This window comes from Vanessa atalanta, chromosome 18 (assembly GCF_905147765.1).
Source record: "Vanessa atalanta chromosome 18, ilVanAtal1.2, whole genome shotgun sequence".
NCBI lineage: Eukaryota > Metazoa > Arthropoda > Insecta > Lepidoptera > Nymphalidae > Vanessa > Vanessa atalanta.
This window is the reverse complement of record NC_061888.1, coordinates 2,997,028-3,022,700: the sequence shown is the minus strand read 5'-3', so window position 1 is coordinate 3,022,700 and position 25,673 is coordinate 2,997,028. Positions and strand designations below refer to the sequence as shown.

The window sequence follows — 25,673 nt, the reverse complement described above, 5'->3', positions numbered from 1 at the left end:
ACATATATATTTTTTGACAATTATACAGAATTTATTTATTTACCGAGAATTCCCGTCACTTCGAGACTTTTAAGATATTTTTTTTGTTTTCTTTAAGAGGCGAAACTTATTTATATTTAATATAGGCATTATTATGTAAAAATCAACATTTATTAAACAGAAAATGAATTCTTAATAACTCTAACGTTAATTGTTACTTGCTTACTTTGTTTATTTCTTATAATGACACAGAGACACTTTTAAGCAGTTAAACCACCGGACAAGAAAACAAACTCGTTTTCCACAGATGTTGGTTTAGACAAAAATTTCGACAATCTTGTCTCGTCTCGATTCTCGACCCGAAAGTCCCGGGACTTACAGGGACGGGCTCTGGAGATTCAAGACGTCCCGGGACTTCGAGACACGAGACGTACTGGGAGCCAAACCTTAGTTAAAGGTGGTAATATAATATAAATTGTTGACTCAAACAGGTTTAGCAATTTGCGACCTACTAGTTTATTAGTGTAGGTGTAATTTATATCAAAATTAAAACCTAACTATTACCTAATCTGTTACTGTCTTCCATAAGACTAATCTATTAAATGGCACTACCCAACAAAATTAACGCTTAATGTAAGTAGAAAACGAAATTATTTTCTATATAATACAATAAGTGATAATAAAGTTAATAGTTTTTAAAATATTATTTTTAAAATACGTTCCAAGGCTTCGATTATCAAGTACTTAGAATTGAAGTGAGTTGTATTGATTTCACTGCAGGCAATTGCTTAAAATCTAATATTAGATTGCTATAATAAAAGCGAATGCTCTCACCGAAGGAGCGCTCTTAGAGTTATCACGATTAATTTCTATTTACGTTTTTACCGAATGATGAATACTTTTTCCTATTGGATTATAAGAGTAAGGGAATATACTGCCGTGTTCGCGCACCTTGCCGTCGTGTAACTCAGATTCTGATTGCAGGTTTTGACCGAAGTCATAAAAGCATTTAGATATCCAGGACGATAAGATAGGAAACTTATTTGTCAAAATAAAATACACAGTTTTCCAATTTGTGCTTTATTTATGAAAAAAATTGTAAATTATCCTACAATGAATCTCCGAATGAAATAGACTTACATATCGTTTTATGTATCAAATACATTATTTTGCTCATCGCCAGATCAAACCACATAAGAACAATATAGTTTAAAATATTATCTACAGAATCCGTCGTCGGCGATTCGATTACCAAAAATACAATCTTCACGAAGGTCGGGGGCGTGTGTGTGTCCGTGGGCGGGCCGCTCGGGGCTATGTACACGAGCAATATACAGCGGGGCGGCTCAGCCGAGCAGCGCCTCCATGGTGTAGGGGTGCGGCGGGTGCGGCGGGCGCGGCGGCTCCTGTCAGTCCAGGATCACGAGCTGCAGCGGCGCCGCGCCCGCCGCGCCACTCGCGCCCGCGCCCGCTCCCGCGCCCGCCGCCTTGGCCGCCACCGCGCCCGCGCCCGCCGCGCCGCCCGCCACCGCGCCCAGGCTGGCGGCGATGATCGCGCTGCGCATGGCCCGCCAGGGCGCGCGCGCTCCGCGACGCAGCTCGCCGCAGCTCAGCGTCCTTCTAGCGGCCCTGCACGGAGAACGAGCGTGATGAGTTTTGCGAGATTGTAAGTTTTTAAGATTACGTGTGACGAAAGCGAGACGAGACGTACTTGGCGACCTCGGTGGCTCTGAAGTAGAGGTCGTCGGGTGCGTCCATCCACGAAATAACGTGACGTCGGCCCCCACGACCGGTCAAATTTGTCGGTTTGCCGTTTACCTATGAACGATAATAATTATGACTAAACTAATAAATGTGACTACAAGTATTGAATGCGGTAATTATTTTTTCCAGCGAGTTTCATACGAGACATATGGAAAATCTTTTCTTCAATTTAGAAATATACTATATGAGACTGGTACATACGTGCGCAAATACGTGCGCAGGCAGCGGCTGGCCGGTGGCCTGCGCGCGCGCGCACATGGCGGCGTACTGCTCGCGCGAGGGCCGCTGCATGGGCGCAGGGTGCTTGTTGGGCCGCTTGGCGGGCGGTGGCGCGGCAACTTCGCGTGCGGCTCCACTCGCACCTCCTGCAATAGTACGTAAGTCAACACTCGTACTAAAGGAGACAATTACTAACATGTATTAGCACTACTAGCGGAAATGAAACTGGCAAGTGGCAGTGTGGCAGTCGATGCTACTGATAATATTACAGGAATAAATTCAATTTAAGAAACGATACGATTTCGATGCTCGAAATATATTTCCAGAGGATCGTATAAAATTGTATAGTTCCATTTCAATTGGTTCTCCAAGAAATGCTACGACTTTCATAATACCGATTAGCCGTATATTGTATTACCGGGGGAACCAATATAATTGAATTTCGTAAATAGAAAAAAAGCGTCACAAATATTTAAAACTATGAGTAGAATTAAAATTTATAATTAGTAACAACATCGAATTACCCACCAATATAAGCTCGAATATTACCGTCACTTCATCAACTTCGCCGTTCGCGTTAAAACTACAAGGGTTCTTCAATATTATTCATTCGCAAAATACAACAACATTGGAACAGACTTACAAATAATGTTGATCTGCGTATAACAAAAAAAATTGAGGCGTGTGTGGTAATTAAAAGAATCGGTATAAAAATATTTATTTGCTAAAAACTTTTTTATGATTTCAAACCTGTTGCTACTCCAGCAAAGTAAGCAGCACAAAAAGAGAAATTTCATTTCATAGAAATTATTATATTTCGAAATATTTAATGATTGCTCTCATTCAATTCAAGAGTCAAAATATATTATAATTGATGGAGCGTAGGTTTATATATGAATAAAATATATAAAGATATTAATCTTCATTTTTATAAACCTATTTCGGTAAACCATTTATTATTATTGTTTAAACATTTAATTTTCTAATAGTGTAACATATTGGTATGTTAGAGAAAATAAGAAGATTTGGATTTTGTCTGTTTTATATTGCCCTTTGCCTTAATATGGACGATGTGCATTATTATTATTTTTTAAAATGATTATAATCGTTTTGAGAAACCCTATTACATAATGTTATGCACATTATTGAAAAGATGTGTCATAAGAGTATGTAATGGGTACTGTCACTATAAAAATGGTTTACTCTTTTAAATCTTAACAACTTCCATTGGTCTTTCTGTTAGTTGGAATATGTTTGCACAGCACGGTATGATGTGTAATAATAAATTGGGATGAATTGACTGAAGACAACCGAATTTAATATGATTTCTTACTAAAAGTTCTATAAGTGGTGTCATAGATTCAAAGTAAGCTATATCACAAGACGTCCACCCGTATGGGGAGGGGACTTCAGAGATGCTACACGTATTTGAGTTTTATGCAATTAATTATGTTACTTTAAAAACTATTTGAGTTGTCGTATATAACAAACTTTTGATTTTTTCAAAATTTAATAAATTAAACAATACGATATTATTGTTCTCTAAAAAGATATATGTCTACAATGAAATATAAAAAATAATAACTTATCTTCGGTTAATTTAATGATGTGTACTAAATGTATTTTAAGAAGAGATAAATTCCGTAAAATAATCTTGGTATTTTGAACAGTCAATAATGATAATGTCCTCCAGACCGATTGCGAAGGGAGATGAACTTTACTCCCTCACTCTCGTAATCCCATGGAACGGCAAATCCGATACGACCGGAAAGAGTTCAGACGCAGAAACAACAACCTCTTTTCTCTTCTTTTGCACGGGAATGTACACATTTCCAATTATCAGACTCCGGATATTATCATCCATCATTTAAAATTATTTATTATTTTTTATTGATCTGGGTGTTTTATTTGACCCGTTAAAACCGTATTATTAATACGGTACCTTTATTTAGTAATTATCTATAATTGAAACTCCTCCAACGTTTTTGCGATTTATGGTAAGTATTTTAGGAATCTAAACTAGATTAATCAATCGTCATCATCATCAATTGATCAATAAAATAGCTTAATCCCGAGAAAGAAAACACACGAAACTAGCTAGACTATATATCTTTTTCTAACTATAATTTCTACATTATAGACATATATCGTTCGCTTGACGTCATCTACGTTTACATACTGATACGCATAGCATGCATTTTCAAAGCCTACTCCAAATCTGTGCGAGGGCCTTGTACAGCACGGCATGTTACACTAAAAGTGTAGCGTAAGTAAAGACTGTATGTTTGCGTTATGAATGGAGTAAGATTTAAGATTTAAGATTATATAAGATTTAAGAACTTTTATTTATGTACGAGTGAAAGTGTAAATATATGTTAAAATTACGCTCTCACATTAGACATAATATTTTGTAAAAATATTATAGATATTCACTGTAGTAGTAGTAGTAGTATAAATAATACTAACTTAAGCTTGTACTGAAGCAAGCCAGGAACTATTAGATCTGAATATTATTATAATATTAAGATATTGAATCTGAAAATAATATGAAATCGTTTCGTTGACCGTTTCAAATAATATTTCTACAATTTTTCAAATGTTTTGTAAGACATAGACGAAAGGAAACTTATAGTCAGCAGATGAAATATTTGAGACGATCAGACGCTCGCAGGTAAAAGTAACGCGCAAAGTCGAAAGAGTTGTAGCGAAGGGTGGCGATACTGACTGTCGAGGCCATTGATGTCGTCGTAGGCGCGACGCTTGAGCGCGGGCGGCGCGTGCGGCGCGAGGGTCGCGGGCGGCGCGTTGGCCTCGTTGCGGCGCGCCTCCAGCTCCGCGCGCGACAGCACGCGCTCGTACATCAGGCTGCCGTCTGCCATCGCAAATGTTATCATCGTGTTTTATCTATCTATCGTTACATTACATTACATTACATTACATTCATTACAAAATGTAAAATGTTCTAAGCATAAATGTAACATACAAAATATCAATTACGCTCATCGTAGTAAAGTCATGTTAGAAATGTTCTTCTACATTAGTTAGTTTGTTCATATTATTATAACGGTGCTGTGACGGATGTCGGCTGACCTGGCGCCTTGGGCGGCTTGGGGAAGGCGACGTGGTTTGGTACGGGCATGCGGTCGCGCGGAGTGAGCGTCAGCCACTCCTGAGCACGCGGCGCGGCCGTGCCCATCGCGACGGCCAGACGCGTGGCCACGGCGCCCACCGCCCCGCGCACTCGCGGCACGCCGGTCGGGCCCGCGCCGCGCATCTCCGCACCCGCGCCGAGGCCCGCCATCGCTATCGTACCTGCGCGCAGACAGCGGGGGAAGATTAATCGACGTTTCGATTCGGTGGCACTGCGATATCGAATGAGACGTTCGCTCATAAATATGGCGGCCCGCCGTCCCGTGAGTACTCACACTCGTGCTTGACCTGGTGCAGGTTGATGGGCGAGAAGGGCGAGCGCGCGTAGTGCCGCGGGCGGCGCAGCGCGCGCGCCAGGCGGCGGGCGAGGCGCGTGAAGGGCGAGGCGCGCAGGTAGAAGGCGGCGCGCGTCTTCATGACGGGCCGCGCGCCCTCGCCCGCGCCGCCGTGCGCCGTGGCCACGTGCCGCGCCAGGTGCGCGCGCAGTTTGAACTCCTGCAACGTGCGCGCGATATATCCAATGTTCGAATGGGTCGCGCTCTGAGTACTTGTTGACTTAGTTTTAAACATAGTTTAGTAATAATCAAATTCACTGACCGATTAGTAAATAATTGTTCATACCTTAGCACAATTGATGACGGTACAACGGTGTGGGCGGTGTGAGACTGAGAGCGCTGTGTCTTCCCCTTCCGCGCGTCCGGTGCGTGCCGCCTCCGTTTCGCTTTCTCCGAACACACCAGCTGTCTGTATAACAAAAAAAAAAGGTTTTATGTCGTACGAGTATTCATCTCCTTCTAAAAATATTAATCAAAGTGAGTATTGCACTGTCTCACCTTTAGTCCACCATATTTCTTCCAATATTGCCAGCAAGAGCCACACAATCTGTATTGTAAATGCTGTGGACCCCACGAGTACCACTGGTTTGAATTTGTCACTGAAATGAAATAAAAAAAACTGGTTGTAAATAAAACATTATCATCAGATATAGCGATAACATAGCTTTTCAAATAAAAAGCTATTGTTCGATGTTTATTAACGAATCATTACATTTGTACTACTTAATACGATTATGATAATCTGCTATCAAAGAAACTAAAACCAAAATAATATATTCTAAATTTATTTACATTGCACGTCATTTATTGACAAGACTCATACGACACACCAGTGATAATTCAGAAGTATTGATTTAACGTTTTACCAGCGCAGTGTGCTTTGGACACTTGAATAAATGGAAAACTAAGGTTTCATTTCCGAATTATAACTTTTTACGAACACTAGACATTATTGACATTTAATTGTACAGAACGATAAAATAATCTTAATTATTCAAGTACACTATAGCCTATCTCAACCACCGGAGGAGTAAAGATAAATAAGCAAATTATGGCATGGCATTGAATTGACTTGATATCATTGAGGACTTATAAGGTGAAGTTGTTTTCAGAATTTTGGATATCAAATACAAGTAACGCAGTTAATCGAAACGGCTGTAGTGCATAACATAGCACATGTACCTTGGCAGGACGCGCAGAGGCTGGGCGCGACGGCGGCGGTGCCGTTGGTGCCCCCGTTGAGCACGGCCGCCTTGCCCGCGCTCGCGGCGTTCGCGACCAGCGCCGGGTTCGGCTTGTTGCTGCAATTGCGTCAACGTCATCTTCAGTGTGTACCACTTTACATGTGACAGGTTCCTTAGCGATACCAGTGACGGCGTATCTTAGGAGCCCTGTATTACTATTATAGGGATTACAGAATACATAAATAGTCTAAATTGAAAATTCCCCGACTTATACGTAATATATACTTATTAAAAACTATTTTATAAATATGAAGAAAAGCATTTTCAAATTAATCATTAAATGGGGTAAAGAAATATAGAAAATATAAGAAAAGACGTGGCAAAGTAAAAAAACGAATGAGAGTAGTGACGTGTCGGTACAAACACTCACTAGTTGGGAATGTACACTTGCTTCAACTTCGACTCGGCCTCGACTGCTTTAACACGCTTCTGCTGCACGTAGCGGTCCGTCGTCTTCCACATGTAGTAGTACTCCACCAAGTTCTTCAACGTTTTCCACGGCAACTGGAAGAATAAAAGGATTATTATTTTAACAGGAATCAAAATTACATGAAAAAGTTTGATCTAAATCTATTGGTTGGGCTTTGTGCAAATAATCTGGGTAGATACCACACATTAATCACTTACTGTACCACCAATCAACAATATTTAATATTGTTGTGGTCCAGATTGAAAGGTGAGTGAGTCAGTGTACTAGGGACAAAGCAGCACCATTGCCTATAGGTGGTGGTGGCCACTTACCAAAAGCCTGTAATTACTACCTGAAATAGTGATTGCATTACCTCTAAATATTTATTCTAGTTGAAAGCATATAATTTAATAATGTGTCTACATACATATAATAGAATATAACTGTGATATTTACATAACAGACGTATCTAAACTTCACTTCGATTTCGAGTAAACTCACAAAGTCCTGTCGTATGTCCGCAAAGTCCTTGCCGTACTTGTCGAGCGCCTCCTCGAAGAGGTTGGCCTCGGACGCGGACCACTCCTCCATCTCGTCGCGGCACAGCACCGGGCCCGACGCGGGCACCAGCGACGACAGCGCCGCCTCTATGCTGTAGCCGGACTTGTGCAGCGTGTCCATAGCGTGAAACTGCAACACGAGGCGCAATATCTTGAGGTTACTTACATTATTTATACATATCGTGATGAAAGCATGCGAATTATTAGTAGAAATATGAATATGATTTTAAATATTTATGATTAGGAAACGTTTATACTTTACTAACAATTAAGTCGTTAACAAATTTAGTTTCGAAATCGAGAGTTGAAATAGGTGCATATATATATTATATATATGTGCCTATATATATATAAATATGTGTTTAATTTCAATGAAGTTCTACCATGCGTGTACACCAACCGGCATTAAGGAGGTCTTAGCTAGGACGTTTATAAGCTGTAACTTACTTTACTTATTTTACTTACAGAATGAAGTAAAAAGTTGACAAAGTAAAATTTTGTTTAAAATATTTAATAGAAATGTAATCAAATTAATATGAAAGTTCAATTGATAACTTGGAAAATAAAATACATAAATAGAGCATAAGAATAAATAAAGCATTTGTGTAACATCTTACATCAATGAATAAATGAGTATACATTTTGTTGACATATGCATTTTTAAAGAAGATTTTGTATAATGAGATGATCCCGTTGATTTAGATGATGATGGTCAGATGGTCGGTAACAAATAGGGGCACGTACTAATGTGATGTCGCGGCTGGCGGCGGCGGCGGACATGTGCAGCGAGGGCTGCTTGACGCTGGAGGAGCAGTCGAGCGCGCGCGCGAACGTGCCCACGGAACGCGCCACCACGAGGAACTGGTCGATCTGCCGGTCCGACAGCCCGTGCGCCGGCGTCCACACCAGCGTCTCCAGCTCCGAGCTACAGCGACTGTCCTCCTCGCCTGACAAGGTTACTCGTTAGAACATATTTGGTAACGGCCAAACCTTAAAATTGTTTCTTATATAAATTATCTCCTTGACAAAAATTTATTTACATTGTAACTATATATTACTAGGCTTTATCATACATTTCAGATAAATGTATCAGTATAATCTTTCTTTAATAAGGCTTAAATATAATTCATGGCGGCCATTCTCTAGTGAGACTAGCCAAGGGGGCAGGAGATATATAAACACAAATACACTCTCTGTCATAATCTGATGACGTATAAGACAAGACCAGAAATAGTTCGGGTGCTAGACCATGAACAGGAGTGTAAGCAGCCAGTACCAAAACTCCAGGATGATACCACTACATTTATTAATATAAAATCCCAATAAATTTTATAATATACTAACCCAACCCAATGCTTATAAGTTAAACTAAACCAACGTGGAAATTAAATGGGATAATGTGATAACGATCAATTTATATTATAAATTTATATGTGACGTAATCCTAAATAAGATATTTAAAACTAAAAATTTTAAAAAGATACCTCGCTCACCTTCTTTTAATAAATTAGTTACTTCAGTCTGATATCTACTTCCAACTTTGATTTCTCCCTTATCTGCTAATAAAGTCTTTTGTGAAGGATCAAATACTAAACAATAAAAAAATGCGTCCTGAAACAAAGAGATAATATACGTTAATCAATTAATTTATAATAAATTATATAATTAAATAAATGTTACAACTAAATAATAATTTAATAAAAAACTTTCACATAATCGAGACACGATGAGAACCTGCTCAGCGTTAATACGAAATTATTTCGTAACTTTTTTTGTTAATTACATATAGCCTGATTACAATTTCTCTAAAGATTCCGCCTTAATTCATATAACAATGTTACAAATCGTACCCAAGCTGCACGGTGAGTACATTAAAACAGATTCACAAAAAGTGTCTAGACATTTTTTTTTAATTTTAAATATTCAAATCAACTTACTGGTATATTTAATAACTAATTTATACTTTAAATTATTCGTGGCAAAATTAAAAGAGACCGCTTGGTATGTGTCTATGACACATACACGTGGCAAAAGGATTCCCACGGTTGGGTAAAAAAAAATAACCAATTTTCATATCTGAAGTCGTTAAGAAGTTTTTGCATACTAATGCTCTCCTAAGTTATTTGATGATGATGTCGTCCGGCCGATTAAGGTCACGGCGGCCAAACTCTTGGGAGCCCAACCAACTACACACGATATATTATAGTGCACATGTTTGTGTGCAATCCACAGGTGCACTCTCTATTCCGTCACCCTCATAATCCGACAGGATGACAAATCCGACACCTCCGAAAAGAGATCCCTGCGCAGGCCTAACGGCTTTACGTGCGTTCCGAGGTATGGGAATGTCTTCCAACTTCTAGACTTTGGGGCGTTACTGAGAATTTATCGACAGATTAACCTAATATCTTTTTATCGGCCCAACTCGGCGTTTGAACCCAGAACCTGAGATCCTGGTGATCTGGGACCAACCAAGCAAATAGACTAACGAGGCAGTCAGGTATAGTATAAATGGTTACGATCCAAAAAATAAAGTTTAGGCGATGTCGACTTTAAACCCGACAAAAACGATGATTAAATTTAATACAAATCTTTATATGGCGATGGTAATAAAGCAAACAGGAAGCTCGGACAGCGATACGAGATAGTCGACAAGTGCATGCTCATTTCCTTATTAGTTGGCGTAGATGGAATATTATTGGAGTTGCGATCCGTACCGGACGTGTATGGATACGTAAAACATTCACATAGCGATACGAGAACTCAAGCAAATGTTTTTAATGTAATCTTTATAAAATTTAATACGTTTTTAGATAATCTCACTTACGTATTACGTTAAGCAGACGTACTTTTCTGAAGAGAAATATAACTTTCATGTAAAACAAAAGTTATACGAGCATCGGGAACGAAATGAAATGCTATTACGCAATGCTAGTAGCAAGCACTCTGCTCAAGTCTGTCATTATTAAAAGTGTTTATATTAAGTACTGCGTTACCTAACTTATTCTTTACATTGGATAAAACAAAACTTTCGTCATTTCATTTGCAAATGGACCGAAACATCGACAACATCACAATATTATTCAAGAACGCTTTTATAAACTTATTTGAATCGTCATTTTATTAAACATAAAGTTAATACCTTGTCTCAGTATAGATTCTGCACAGACGAAACAACAAGAAACTTTGTTATTACTCTTATAAATATTATGGTACATATGATAAAATTCATACATAGTGCATGTAAATAAATTACTACTAACTGAGCGCTTACTTATGATATTATGTTATATAATCTGGTATGGAACAATATTTCTTGTCTATTAATGATGTCTTAACATAAGCTTTAAATTGATCACTTGCATTTGAAAATTGAACGAACGACGTTCAGGAAGGATGTATTGAGTAGGTGTGTGGAAACATAAACAGCTTACATAACTGAGTTTAATATCCTTTATAGTATTCATCGTCATTTTCATGTATTCGGATCAACGGCCTTATTATTTATTTGGAGTTTTTCTTTACAAAGTTTCTATGGAAAAAAACGAAAGCTCATCTACATTAACCAGCATTCCCAGTGTCGGTCCCTCTTGCGGTACATACTCACATCCTTATTGAGATAGCTGAGCAGCGATTCTGTCTCGTTGAGGAGCGTCACGGTGCACTTTCCACGGATGTGTGTGGCGGGCAGCGTCTCAACGTGTCGTGAGAGGAACAGCTCGCGGTGCTTCGCCTGGTGCCGCTGTTTCGGCGCCAGTCCGTCTGTGCCCGGTAAGTCTGTAGATTCCTCCTCCATCGCCACTGAAAATTAAATTTCACAATATTTAATAGGCAGGCTTCGACAAATTAATTTTAAGAATTCACAACCTTTGCAAATTCTTGAAGTACATATTATGATATTTAATAATTTTAATTTTGATTTGTTGGCCGACATAAAACATCGCTGCAGTGTTAATTAAATATGTTATTTCATAGTGAAATACTGTTTATAAACTATACAGATATTTTACTATTAAATATTATTTTGGAAATAAATATGCATTGTCTTAAAATAAACTTAATTGAAATGATGTCAGTGTTACGACTAATTCGTCAGATATCAAAATGAAGAAGTGTTCCAGATAGAAGAGCTAATAGGTGAATCATGTTAACCATTTATGGACTTGTACCAACATAGTAATGTAGTAGATTTTCTCAATAGCGGATGTTGTATAGCCAATACTCTTAGTATTACAAAAGCAATTCGTATAATTTAATAAAAATTGTGTATAACTAAATACAATTACATATTTCTTTTAATTATCTTACAAATTGAAGTTTGCGACATTGTTGGTAATAATGGATTGCAAAACTGAAATAGTACAAGTGCGAGCATTGGGACAGCAACACAGCAGCCGGCGGACGACGTCGGCGCGGGCGGGCAGGTGCGTTGCGAAACGTGCTCACGTCAGCTTATGATTTTTATACGCCGATCTGCCGCCATTACGACACGCGTACTTGTATCACAACATGTCCGCCGTTTCGATTTATTTATATTATTTCTCATCTGATTGCAATTCAAGACAAACAGTAGTCGAATAAAATTTTTTCATTTATTATTCAAATAAATTTACAATTTATTATATAACGAGAAATAAATACTATTTCAGTTCCTATTTTCAATATTTCATTTTATAAATCAAAAGTTTACAGTAGCTATCGATGTATAGCGTACATATATCGTTAGTATAAAAAATCTGTCGAAACTATGTGTATACAGTGGCAGTGCTATCCACACAAACGTTGCAGCAGCGAGTACATAACAAGACAACGAATTCTATGTACAAAAAAAAAAGGCGGCATGCGCGAAGAGCTGACTCAGTCGAATATCAATGTTGGTTTTCTTGTAACAAAATCAAATGATATTACAGTTTTTAATTGTATATTGTTCTCCAAGTGGCAGTTTGATACGTATGAACTAGGTCACATACATATTTCATTCATTACGTTAAATTAAAAGTTGGCCATATCGAGGACCGGTTTAAGTTAAGATGGCTTTTGTGTGGTGACGCGGCGCGTGCGGTCGGAGGGGTGGGGCTCGGGTGTCGAGGGGTGGTAACGGCTACTTATTATTACCACGCAGTCTCACGCAGATACCTCACTAATACATACACGTATCATAAGACCGTACCCCTAAAGTTATTGACGAAACTAATGACGAATGTTAATTACTTTTTATGTCAGAACTAAATTAGTTTTATCGATAAAATTACGTACTAATCTTAGATATGAAATAAAAATTAATTAATAACCGATCAAGTCAACTGCATGCTGTATAAAGATCGAGAAGCGCGCATAGATAAGAAAATTATAACGAAATCTAGTAAAAACCGGTCGTTAGGTAGCAAACAGTTAAAATAAACACAAAAGATATATCGCCAAACATCGTCCATTTAGCTCGATATAGTAAGGCCATTATTGGCATTAGTAGAAAGGGGGAGGGGAACAAAAAGATTGGATGTTAAGGCAAGCGGCGCATTAATTCCGATAGCTATACTTGTTGTAGCGATGTATAGAGAATTTGAATGTACTGTATTTCGAGAACGCGTAACGAACATTGCGCATCATTTACGTAAATCTGTCTGATAGACGTTCGTTTTGGCCACGAAACTATCTGCAATTATTAAAAAAATATCATAATAAATAATGGCATAAGAGTAATATATTATTATATACTGTTGTATAGTAAGTAGTAGTGTGTTCACTATGTCTAAAATTGAGAAAATAAAAAAATCGTATATGTATAGTTTTTGGATATGCTCTATTTTTTAATACATATTATCTAAAAAATCTTTTTATATCTCGAGATAGAATGGAATGAAATGTATATTTGTCAAATACTTTATAACATCAAAAATATATATGGAAAAAAGGCGGTCTTAATGCTAAAAGCATTCTTTACCAGCCAACCTTCCGGAAGGGCGGGGAAGAACATAATACGTACTTACTAAGCTATCTTCATATCGAATTTTATTAAGATTATCTTAGTGATCATTCAGTGATTCTTCTTATACATATCTATCAACGATATTTTATATCTAGAAATGTGCATCGAATTACAATATTTTTATGAATTAGCTTCCGCCCGTGTAAGAGGGTGCGGAAGGGGATGGCGTTAGTAGGAAGCTTTTCTGTTAAGTCGCTATCTCTATTCCAAATTTCATCCAAATTCGTGCAGCCTTTTTTACGTTATTGAGTAGTAAACACAAACAAACTTTGACATTTATAGTATTGGTTGGAAAAAGGATAATCTATTACATAAAGCCAAAGAATTTATTTACAAACTTTATAAAAAGCATAGATGTTAGAAAGAGACAAATATTATGTTTCTTCATTAGCCCAAGCAAATAAAGAAAAGAAAACAGCTTCGTCTGCTGTAAGAGGATTTTTGTATAATCGTCTTCAGATATAAACATCGATTCATTGTCTATGGATAGACAAAATATTATTTTGCTCGCAGCTTCTACAAGCGATTGGCTAATAAATTATATACCTAGTTTATTACGATTCCAGTAAACCTTCTTATTTACAAAGGCAGCGAATCGATTTAAGTAAAACCGCATAGTCGCATCCACGAAATTGTTTAGATAATATTTCTCAACCGTATTCGTTTCGGTCACAATTATTTTTAAACAAAATTAAAGTAAAAGCGTTACATTTTTTATATAACACAGTAAAATCGTTTGGACAATATATTCTGACCTAAGAAGGATTGGCGAAAACCAACAGTATTTTTTTTAAATATTTCTAATTGTTTACAATTTTGAATATAACAAAGAAATAGTTAGGAGGCGATCGTTACATGTTCAAATATTCATCTTTGAATTACGCTTCATCAATAAACTAATTATTTTGAAAAATAACCCTTTGCACGCAAACGTTTTTCTATATTTGTTTTATTTTAGCATCAGATACAGTTTGATCGCTTACTCGGATCCTGTTGTAAAACCGTATACATTGCCCAACAAGAGTTACTGACTTGATGCAGTAACAGGAGCAATAAGTTTGTGTTTGTTCCTTGTACCAATTACTATCATCACATAACATTATCCCACGAAAAGTTAATTAATTTTTTTTTAAATTATCCTCGACAATTGACCGTAGACTACTTTTATAATAAATAATTTTCAATGTAACATAAGAATAACGGGATCTACAAAATGCGGTCTGATCGTAACATTCTTAGAAACAAGCAAGCAAACAAGTGGAATGTAGAATCACGACATAGACGTCGCGAGTTACTCATGAATATAAAACATTATGTCGGCACAAGTACCTCTTGTTGTATGACTTATGTTATGTAGACTACACTTTTTTATTATTAAAAGCATGATCGGGTAAAAAGTAACTTCTTATCTGAATCTCTTCAAGTCTGAGGTGTTTCTTTTTTTTCCTCTGGTAGATAGTCTACGACCATTAAGTGCAAATACTTACGATTATTAAATAGGCATCTTTCAAATAAATTTAAAAGATAGTGGTAGTCACATGCGTAGTGTAGTCAAATTATATTTGCGTCGTTTTATAGAGTAGTAGTACCTACATGGATTCTGCCCTTCGACCCAGAACTCAGAACACAGAACAGAACACACTTATAAAATAAGCCCTGTTACAAATTTGAACTTTCTATACTCTGTAGATATAGCTGTGCGTGCGTTGATAGTCAGATTTTATATGTCTAAGATGAATATATAGTCATATGAATCGATATAATTGCGACTTTATTGACAAGGATATAAGGTTTCTATTGAATAATTGTTTTAAATGTCCAAGGTAAAAATCATGCTGGAAGTCATAGGTAAGCGCTACGGCGAGTTTCTGTCAATTTTTACAAGCGACGCTTGTACAGAGACAGACATAGACAATATCATATTTATGTATACATTAGATTTAGCAGCAATGTGTGTGTGCAAACAGCACATATACAAACTAACATTGACGTAGAAATAAATCATAATAATTCTATATGTGAATTGGCTTCGGATATTATATTTTTCTTTATAGGCCCGTACTAATATAAGTACCAAGTATCACTTACGATATGCTTATATAGTAATTACACAGTAACAATGAAATATAATACATATCAAAATGAAAATTCAAGTTCGGTTTATAGGACGTTTATGTTAAATTTACGGTAATGTGTTTTGTTTTGGACCATATTTACTTGTGACGCAAGGTATTTTTTTCGACATTTTCACTGCAGGGAATGTACACGTGTCGGGATTGAAGTCGGTAGTAACGCGACGTTTTGAGGCAAGTACACAGAGAAGCTTTGTTCTATTACAGGTGGGGCGCAGTGTATCACTCCTTATCTTATCTTTCTGTTATGGTGGCATTGTCAGCGCCGAAGACTCAAGATTAGGACTTAATGGAACAGCTTTATTTCCACGACCATATACGGGCAACGTTTATTTTTTATATTTCGATGTCTATAGACTTATACTTGTAGGAGACTTTTGTAACTATCTAAAAGGGTAATAATTGAATAACCGATTTCAACAATATTAACTCTACTTTGAAGTACTAAGTTATTATACGACTATAATCAATCTAAGTGATACTGAAATAGCGAAATTTTTATTTAGTTGTTGCGGCATGTATGTAGTGGTGTGTTATAGAATAAAAATATTTTGGCAATTTAATAACTTCGGATTATGGATAACACACGCGTCACTACGCAACTAATTAAAGCGTAGGCAAAGAGAAAATGGCAATCTGTGGAGCCCCCCCCCGCTAGTGGGGGGTCGGTTACGTGTGCCCCCTTGGGGTGGTCGGGTGTATGGTTTTTCTGCTCGGGCATCCTTTGCTTACTTATTGATCCAGTCAAATGTGTGGAGGTGGCGCGGTGGGTGGCGCGCCCGACCCCTCTGCCCCCGAAGGGGGTACGTCCAAATAAATCTGCCCGCCCGCGAAACACCGCAGTGACAACAGCGGCCACCGGTAAGATGCGGCCGCAGTCTCCAATCGAGGTACATCTCTAGGGACTAAGAAGTGTTCGGGAGAAGAGGCCGGTACGAGGTTATCCCTCGCGACATAAACACGAATGCCATTTTAATTGAAGTCATTTCCATCGGAAGGCAGAAGCGGGCGCGACCTTAGAAACAGGCATGCGCGCGACCGCTGAAGGTACTAGTGTTAAACCGCGAGGATTCTGCTATTTTCATAGGGGTCATTGGCTTTTACTATTAAATAAAAGATACAACAAGCATCGCTATCGCTCCGAATCTGTAATTCAAAACAAGACTCAGCACGTAAGCTATTCTCAATAATGATTAAGCATTTTGTATAATTGTTATTCAAATGTCTATATCCATTATTCATCCGAAGGTAACTATTATCAGGAATAAAGAAGTACGATTTCAGAGTGATTATTTATATTTTATATGTTTAAAAATATGAACTTATACGATATTCTATGTAAATTTATTATCCTATGCAATCTTTTATATACATTCCACTCGTAATGTTTTTAAAAATACATAATGGAATAATTTTAATAGAATTCTAAATTGTTCCGTAATTACTCTAACCGCATGAAAAAAAGTTAGTAAACATACTCGTTTAAAATAAAGGTAACAAGTACATCGTACATATGATGGAGGATTTAACTCAACCACAAAAATCTCTATCGTTAAATACAAATAAAATACGCATGTAATATATAATTTCAGTACATTAAATATTAACAATAAAGTGGCGAAGAAAGCGTTGAAAAAATTAAATGGCAGCTCCTTTAGGTTCGAAACTGGTTCGTTTACTTTACGAAGGTGTCACGCCTCTAAAGACTATCATTAAAATTATACTACCCGTTTTCCGTATGTAGAATAATAATATTGAAATATGAAAAAATACTTCGGTTTTAAAAAATATATATCCACAGGTATGTATGTGTATTAGATGACACTTACACAAAAGGAAATATATATCTATACAGTTTTAAAGGCGCGCCCTTCCACTTTAAGTTAATGTCGGCGTGCATTAGTATGAGTGAGTGAAGCTCATGCTTACAAGATATCTTAGTGTGCGTGAGACGACTAAGAGTAAAGACAGCGAAAAATTACAAATTAGATTACATTTGTTAGTTGTGAGTTTATTTTATTTATCGATAATTTAACGTAGAGTGCGCTCCTTCGTGAATCGATCTATATTAGACTATTTGTTTTTTTTTTAAATGTTTTACACAAGTCATTACCATTAATGCGACTAGGATTGAACTTATACATTAAGATTAGCTTTGAGTCTATCGCAGGTCACATTATATATTTAACAATATTATGTTAACTTTCGGAAATAGAATAACCTAGCTTACCCGTATCTGTATCTCACGCGTAGGCAGTTAATTAAAGAACAGACATAAAAAAAAACGTCTTGACATTTTTAGGCCAGTGTCTGCGCTTCTTTATGCAGAAGAACTCACCATAGTTTCATTACAATCGTTGGGATAGAGGAGATACACATACATTTTTATTTAAAGACAATATAAAATTAATGTGTGTACAAGTAAATGCTGGCAAAACAAATATAATATATCAGTAGGTCCGGCTTATATTCCGGATCCGACATTCAAACGGGTGGTAATTGTACGTGTAATTTAATATTTTAGAAGGACCAGCAATAATCAAAAATATTTGTAGATGAATCCCAAAAAAGATTCGATAGTGTTCTGTACAACATTATAAAATAAAATTCGGAAATTATTAAAAAACGACTGCCTGTGATACTCAAGATGATGTAAGGATTCCAACGATATCCCACACATCTAAATCTGTTCAGGCATTAAAAAGCTATGGACGAATAAAGATAATATTCGTGAAAACTGAAAACATAACATTCCTTTTTTGGGCAATCGTTTTAAAATAAACCATTAATCATAGTTGTCAAAGTAATTTGCACACTGAATAATTAGTAAAGTAGACTAAGTTAGTAGTCTATGTAGTATATTAAAAATGTTTATAATGCCGTGAGATGATATTAAATTTTAAGCAATAATTAAGCGAGCGCTCAATTTTTGATGTTCCTATAGTATAGAGAGTAAGTGTATATAGAATTTAAAGAAAGAATATATATTCAAATGAAAAGACGCAGTGCATAAAATAATAGTGGCACAGGCGTTGAAATACACAGAGGCCTTTGTAAAATATCTTGTAAATATTAAATTTTGCAATAATTAAAGAGGTTTTATTAAAATTGAATTCATCTTTGTATTATTGGAACATGAAACATTGATATGACTTAGAGAAGAGCAACGTGCCAAAACTCGTCAAAATATTATTCGGACAATTGCTTGTAAAAATGCCAAGAAAGGCCAGAGACATTGATAAAACAAAAGGAGTGGTGATATCCTTACTTAATATTGAATAATATCTAAAACTTCATTACGACATTTAAGAACTTAATAAGACGTAGTTCTCACATCGTGTTCTCTGGTTAAATTGCATAACTTGTCTAACAATTAAGGTAATACAAATTACAAAAATCACTATAATCGAAAACAGTCACAGTATAATGTAATGTCGCTAAAGCAATGAACAATTACGGTTCAGACATAAATTATCTTTGTAGGTCACAGGATGAGATGAATCAACGACAACAACACAATATAATATAAACATTTAAAACTATAGGTATCAGATTATATTTATGTAAGCACGTAGCATCCCGCGGTGTTAGATGAGTTACATTTGGATTATCCATGGCAGTTTTAAATAATTTATATATTCTATGTCTACATAATAAAGACATCTAACATCTCACTTATAAAATACATTACAGTTTAATTTGTCAACGCTTCAGGCTATCTTAAATATAAATCTTCCTCGATAAACAAGATTCAACGGAAAAATAATATAACTGCTTTCAAACATACCCCCTTTATTTGTTTAGTGTAGATTAAATAAGTGATGATGAGTCCGACTATTATATCTTAATAGAACCTAATAATAAAAGGGACCTTTTATTGTTAGACCTTTCTTCATCAAATAATAAGAGTTAACAGAACATCGTTAGTGAATTTTCAACAAAGAATCTTAAATTGTTATGTACCCTATTATATATATGTTACTGTAAAAGCTCGAACTAAGGTAAATCTTAAGATTTTCCAGTAAAACCTAAGATTTACCGACATGAGTTGGTAAATGTAAGTATTTATTATAAAGAGACGACTTTTTCGGATTTTTACCATTCCAACCTAACCTAACATATAAATCCTAAGATTTACCAAGTGAATGATGGTAAAAGTTCGAATCCCAAAGTTATATGGACATTTACCATTCATAATCGGTAAATCTTAGGTTTTACTGGGAAATCTTAAGATTTGCCGTAGTTCGATAAATTGGAAATCACAACTCATACCGCTGCTAGCAGATAGCAGTGGAGTAGCTTATGTCTTCATCAGCATATAAGTAAAACGAATGTTATACGTTCTAAAAATTGATATAAAAATAACATTCCCATATCTTATGAAACTTTAACAACATAGTCATATTTACCTAGCCGGCTCTAATTTCATGAATTTTAACATTTAAAGACGCCGTTACACCTGAAAGGTCAACCGTTAACAATTCCGAGTGGCCAGTGATAATATCATTGAATTTTATATGAGACTTGTCAGTCACGGAACGTTTCTTATGAAATAAGGCCAATGCGAATTAACAACATGTGCCACTTAAAATTTACTTTTCCCAATATTTAATTGTATAAGAATTTGATATTGACATGACTAGTTAGAAATAGAAAGCTCTCGTGATTGTTTTGTTAATTGTGTTGTAACGTCAATGTTTTGAGACGAAGCGTTTTCATAGCACAATTAAATCTATGGCAGCATTTGGTTTAGATAATAATAATCATTAATTAAACATATTAAGTTAAAATTGAGAAATAATAAAACAATGTTTAGGTGTTTGAAAATATAGTATAAATTATATTTTTTTTTAACATTACTAATAAGGACAGGGTGGCTAAAGTAGAAATCATATGTTAGTTATAAAAATAGAATAAACCTGTTTTGTTACATATACATTTAAGTATATTAATAATATTGTAAATAATTGCTTATTAATTTTAAAAATAATTTTCATATGTCATAATTCTCTTTGCAGACTAAGTTATTGTAGAGCCGATAATACCTAGTAGAGAAAAACACAATCGGAGACGGAATGTTAAGACAAGACGGTGAAGGAAGATTGTGATTGGGATACATTTTTATTCAGATTGGAGCTAATTTGAATGTAAATAGGCATTTTTTGTTAAACAAATACTGTAAACATTGCCCAACAGCATGCCTTCCATGGGCTTTCTTGGTCACTCTTTCTTAAAATTATATACAGAAAATATTTTTCCAACTTAAAGTTGAATATATAATTTCTCAACTAATTTTCTTTCAAGTTTATCAAAATTAAACACCTTTATGGTTATTAACGCGTGGTTTGGTAGCTCTGTGACAATAATCATTTAAAATTCAAATCATTATTACGAAAGGGCAGGAGTAGTAAGTGGTTCGGAAGGAACACGTCATCACGAACCCTTGCGAGGTGTGGGTTTTTTAGTTGGAAGATATCATTATTTTTTATAAAAAATTTGAAACTAATTATTAAATGTAAAGAGAACTTAAATTTAAAATAAAATCAGAAATACCTGTTTTCGTTTGTTTAATGAATCCAAAAATAGGTTGAAGTATTGTTCATATACTAATTATATTGTTGTAATATACATATATTAATTGTTATTTGCATCTTAATTAAAAAAAATAACCTGTATTATTATTATTATTATCATCTGTATTAAGTGAGCTCCTACTTTTGTAAATTATACGTGCACCTACTATGATTTATTAAGTCTAGTGGTGAGCTTTTACGACTCTGTCACCAATGTTTCAGGTTCCAATCTTGGACCATGACCATGTCAATATGTAAAAGATTTTGAGTTAACATTTATAGAGAAATTCTCTCCGAAGCTTGGAAGTTGGCAGTGTTACACTCCCTACCCTCGGTGAGCACATAAAGCCGTCCTGCGCCTGATATATCTCCGCTCGTGTCGGATTGTCGTTGTAGTTACATAAACGTTATATAACAAAAAGGGAAATAATAAAATTATTGTTCGATTTGATAAGTGATTTTTGAACATATAAAGAAAAAATATTTTATAATATATTAGTATAAAGTATTAATCCAACACATTTGTTTATTTTAACTAAATTGTTTCGTCATTTTTGGTATAATAGTATTGTAGATAAACTTCTTATAAAATATTATTTGTACATTTATATCCCACCGATAAGCAAAGTTCTCTTTTCAGTATAGCAGAATCAAACATACCCACTGTTCGGCGGAGGATTGACAGGCATAGATATAATTCAGAATTTATCCTAAAAGCTCTGTGGTGTGGCTAAGGGTTTACAGGTATATATATCTATGACATACAGAATAAATAAGATAAGATTGTATATAAATATAAAAACTTTCTTTTAAATTACTAATTCTTGTCGGATTTTGGATCATCGGTTTAGTTCCACGTGACTTGATCGCAAATTTAAGAGGTATCTAAACTTATGTTTTTTATAAACAACATTATCTGATGTTTAAGATATATTAAAACTAATAAATTTTATTGTATTTACTGTTTGATTTGTCAAGAAGATTGCTTTTTGCTCTTAACAAAAAAAATACAAGTTAACTTCATACAGTAAAATTTACATATATAACCAATCAAACCAAAAAAGGGTAACCTAGGAATTCTATCGCCAATGAGTGTTATGGGTTATATTTTTATCTACATAGGTTATTTATATGCTAGGTATATTTACATACTTATTTTTATAGGTATATATAAGTTCATAACATAAATCGTGATCTGTATCACTTAACCCTTCATATAGGTGTTGATAAAATAATTGCGTTACATTCTATTAAAATAAAAAAAATATGTATATATAACTCTGCCAAGTCATTTTAATAACTTAAAATAGTCAAAAGTTAATCACAGCTATGACTTCTTTTCGTGACTGACGTTTATAAAGTGAAATCGATACTCGTGTAAAAAAAGTCGGGAGAAAATACAAGTATACCATTATACATATACCGTTAAAAGTTCTCGACACAAAAAAGTCGATGTCCACGACCTCTTTTGTTTAATTACTCATATAGCATATACACTAATATTCTGTATGTACATTCATGGCATTTATGGTATTGTAATACCAAATGAACAGTTCAAACAAAAGCATGAATACCACTCACTGCAGGCCATTTAGGCTGCATACACATATTTCAAACTTTTGTTCACAAATTATTCACTTTTAGGAATATTTTAGGTTCATAGTTTTTGTAAATGCTCTTGCTTGCGTTTTATTTATTTCTAATTATTACCATTCTTCTTGATATTCAGTGAGTAGTATTTTTAAAGTTATGTATGAAGTGTGTCTGTAGCGTGCAGAAAAAAAGTCTGTGCACAATGATTCGTAAATAGCGAACATTGCTTCAGCGCAGTTGAGTAAAATTTAATAAATTGTCGACGTTTCGGACATGCTGCAGGAGTTTAACCGCAACCACTGCTGGAAGATCACGATTCACGACACCCATCAATATCTCGACTATCGGCTATTGCATTAACAATTACATTACATATAACATTTTACAAATAATTCGACTCTCAAAACTTAGCTGGATTAAGAATACTCAAATTATATTTTATGTTGTTCTATCTTTTTACGGATTCTATTGTTAATAATCTGTGCGAACACGTTAATTATTATTAATTATTAAAAATGTTCATAGCATCTACTTATACTACCCAACATTTTCGTTCGCTGAGATCATAATCTCGGACAGATCCCTTAAACTACGGGTCGCAGAACCGAACCTTTTTGATAAAAAGATGTAGAGTTTTCAACAATAGTTTAATAACATAAGTCATGATTATTGTAGGGTAGAGTAGGGTTCCTTACGTTTTACTCAAATAGAAGTAGCCCATACAAGTGCGTCTAGGTTTTCGTAATAATTCACGATATCGAGCACCATTTAAAATAATTATAACCTTTTTGTAGCAGTCGATTCGATTCTATTGTTACTAATAATACCAGACGAATATTGAAATTAATAGACTTTTTTGTTTCAAAATTATATTAGCAACTTGTTATCGACCGTGGCTTCGCTCGTCTCGTTTTAGAGGTTGGTCGTCAGGTGTTAAGCATAAAAAGTCTTCAATGTCCGACATTTTGTTTATGCTTGCTTCGTATCATAATATTCCTTTCAATGGTTTGGCCGTTAATGAACAACAGACGGACAGACGAACAGACAAAGTTACTTTTGCGTTTATAATATTAGTATAGATCGATGTAGACTTCTGAATGGCTAACACATTGTTTACGTTTTCTCTATCTGTATATTTATCATCAATACTGGCCTTAAAAAAACTCAAGATAACATAATATACGTTTACTTTTGAAATCGTCACGTAAATTGCTTATCTTATCTAAGGCCTATATACGGTAGAATATGTCAATATTAATTATATTGTAGTTATATATTTGCAATATATGTTTCATCGTGATTTTGTTCGCGTAAATGTTATTAACGAAGATTAAGTTTATTGTGTTTATTCCATGGAAACACTAAAACCTGGGGTGAAACAGCTTAAATATTATCCCGGTATCGGGCACCACGCTGAGAACATCCATTCCATTTATTCGTGATGCATAGCCAAAATTTTATAATCTTTAATATAAAATATTTATATTGGTTTTTTTTATCTAGTTATAAATGGTGTTACTAAAATTAATCAACAGAATAAAAATAACGAAATATATAGAAACAGTATTTACATAAAATTAATTATTGTTAATACCGTTATAGTTTTGTAGGACGTTTATCTTATATTTATAAAATCTAGACTATATTCTTCTATATGGAGAATAGTTTTGTTTTATAACGTAAACATCCGCTATGAAAGGATTTTTGGAAGTAATAACTTTAACGGGGGAAATGGGAGGGGTAACTTGTATGTGATGGAATCAGCTAGTATTTAATGATATGAAAATTTTAAATCACTTCATAATGGTATCATCTATTAATTTGATCACAACAATATTAACATGAGACTTTAGTTAATTATAATTTTACGACACTTAAAATTGAGTTACGTCGACACGTGTCCACTACACGTGTTTTTACACAAAAATTGTGCATAAAAAAAAAAAACAAAAATCCCAATTTCGAGTTAGCATACAACAAGCATTTTGAGTCAGTTTGTCTATCAGCTGGCACTTCAGTACAGACACTTCACCGACGGATAGTAAAAACTAAACACCCCCTTCACTTAAGTATGAACTAAGCTCAAAATTTTGAATGAAAACCCGGACACAGTGCAACAGTCATACACAAATTTTAAAGTTTACAGAAATATGTAAATAAAATAAAATATCAAAAGTAGTTCACATTGTAAAGTTTACTACGATTTAATTAAAATAACAAGAAGTAACTAATATTTTACATCTTACTTTTTTAAGTCGCCATATTATTCAAGTTGATTTTAAAAAAAGAACAGTCATATAATTCGCTAACTTTTAGTTTCAAAAGTAAGTTTTTTTCGTTTTGAAGGCTAGATAGGTACTGTTTCCTTACTCAGTATCGTTAAATTATTACGCTCGTGGTAACAAGGTTCTACCGAAGCGACGCCGCCGCGAAACTTTATAAGTCTAACATGTGGACACACTAGTGGTTGCTGGCGACTTCGTCGGTACCTTTTTCTTAGATGATATTTTTGTCGCCCTAACAAGACTATGGATAAACAAGCTAAGGTTGATTTCAAAAGACTTGAAAAAATAAAAGATGACAAAATTTAAGCAAATCTAAATTTGTTATTCTTTTACACGCTTAGTTAAGGCAACAACAATATAATAAGTTTTTAATTCTCATGCAATTATTTCTTTTTTACAGAATAATGAAATTGAATTTATAAAAATATTTATTTTCTGTTTTTG

General features: G+C 35.0%; 1 protein-coding gene across 1 annotated transcript in view; it reads right to left on the bottom strand.

The window, feature by feature from the left end:
* Positions 1-1,043: 1,043 nt before the first annotated feature.
* The window catches only part of LOC125070913 (metastasis-associated protein MTA3), a 57,322-nt gene continuing 32,692 nt past the window's right edge, over positions 1,044-25,673 (bottom strand). Inside the window, exons 4-17 of the mRNA XM_047680928.1 lie at positions 11,268-11,461; positions 9,154-9,271; positions 8,405-8,607; positions 7,602-7,790; positions 7,062-7,195; positions 6,630-6,748; positions 5,946-6,046; positions 5,734-5,856; positions 5,388-5,607; positions 5,053-5,274; positions 4,688-4,834; positions 1,945-2,108; positions 1,691-1,797; positions 1,044-1,608 (exon numbers count right to left, since the gene is read on the bottom strand). Coding sequence (XP_047536884.1) covers positions 1,389-1,608; positions 1,691-1,797; positions 1,945-2,108; positions 4,688-4,834; positions 5,053-5,274; positions 5,388-5,607; positions 5,734-5,856; positions 5,946-6,046; positions 6,630-6,748; positions 7,062-7,195; positions 7,602-7,790; positions 8,405-8,607; positions 9,154-9,271; positions 11,268-11,461 — 2,261 coding nt within the window. The 3' untranslated portion in view covers positions 1,044-1,388. The remainder of the gene's footprint in view (positions 1,609-1,690; positions 1,798-1,944; positions 2,109-4,687; positions 4,835-5,052; positions 5,275-5,387; positions 5,608-5,733; positions 5,857-5,945; positions 6,047-6,629; positions 6,749-7,061; positions 7,196-7,601; positions 7,791-8,404; positions 8,608-9,153; positions 9,272-11,267; positions 11,462-25,673) is intronic.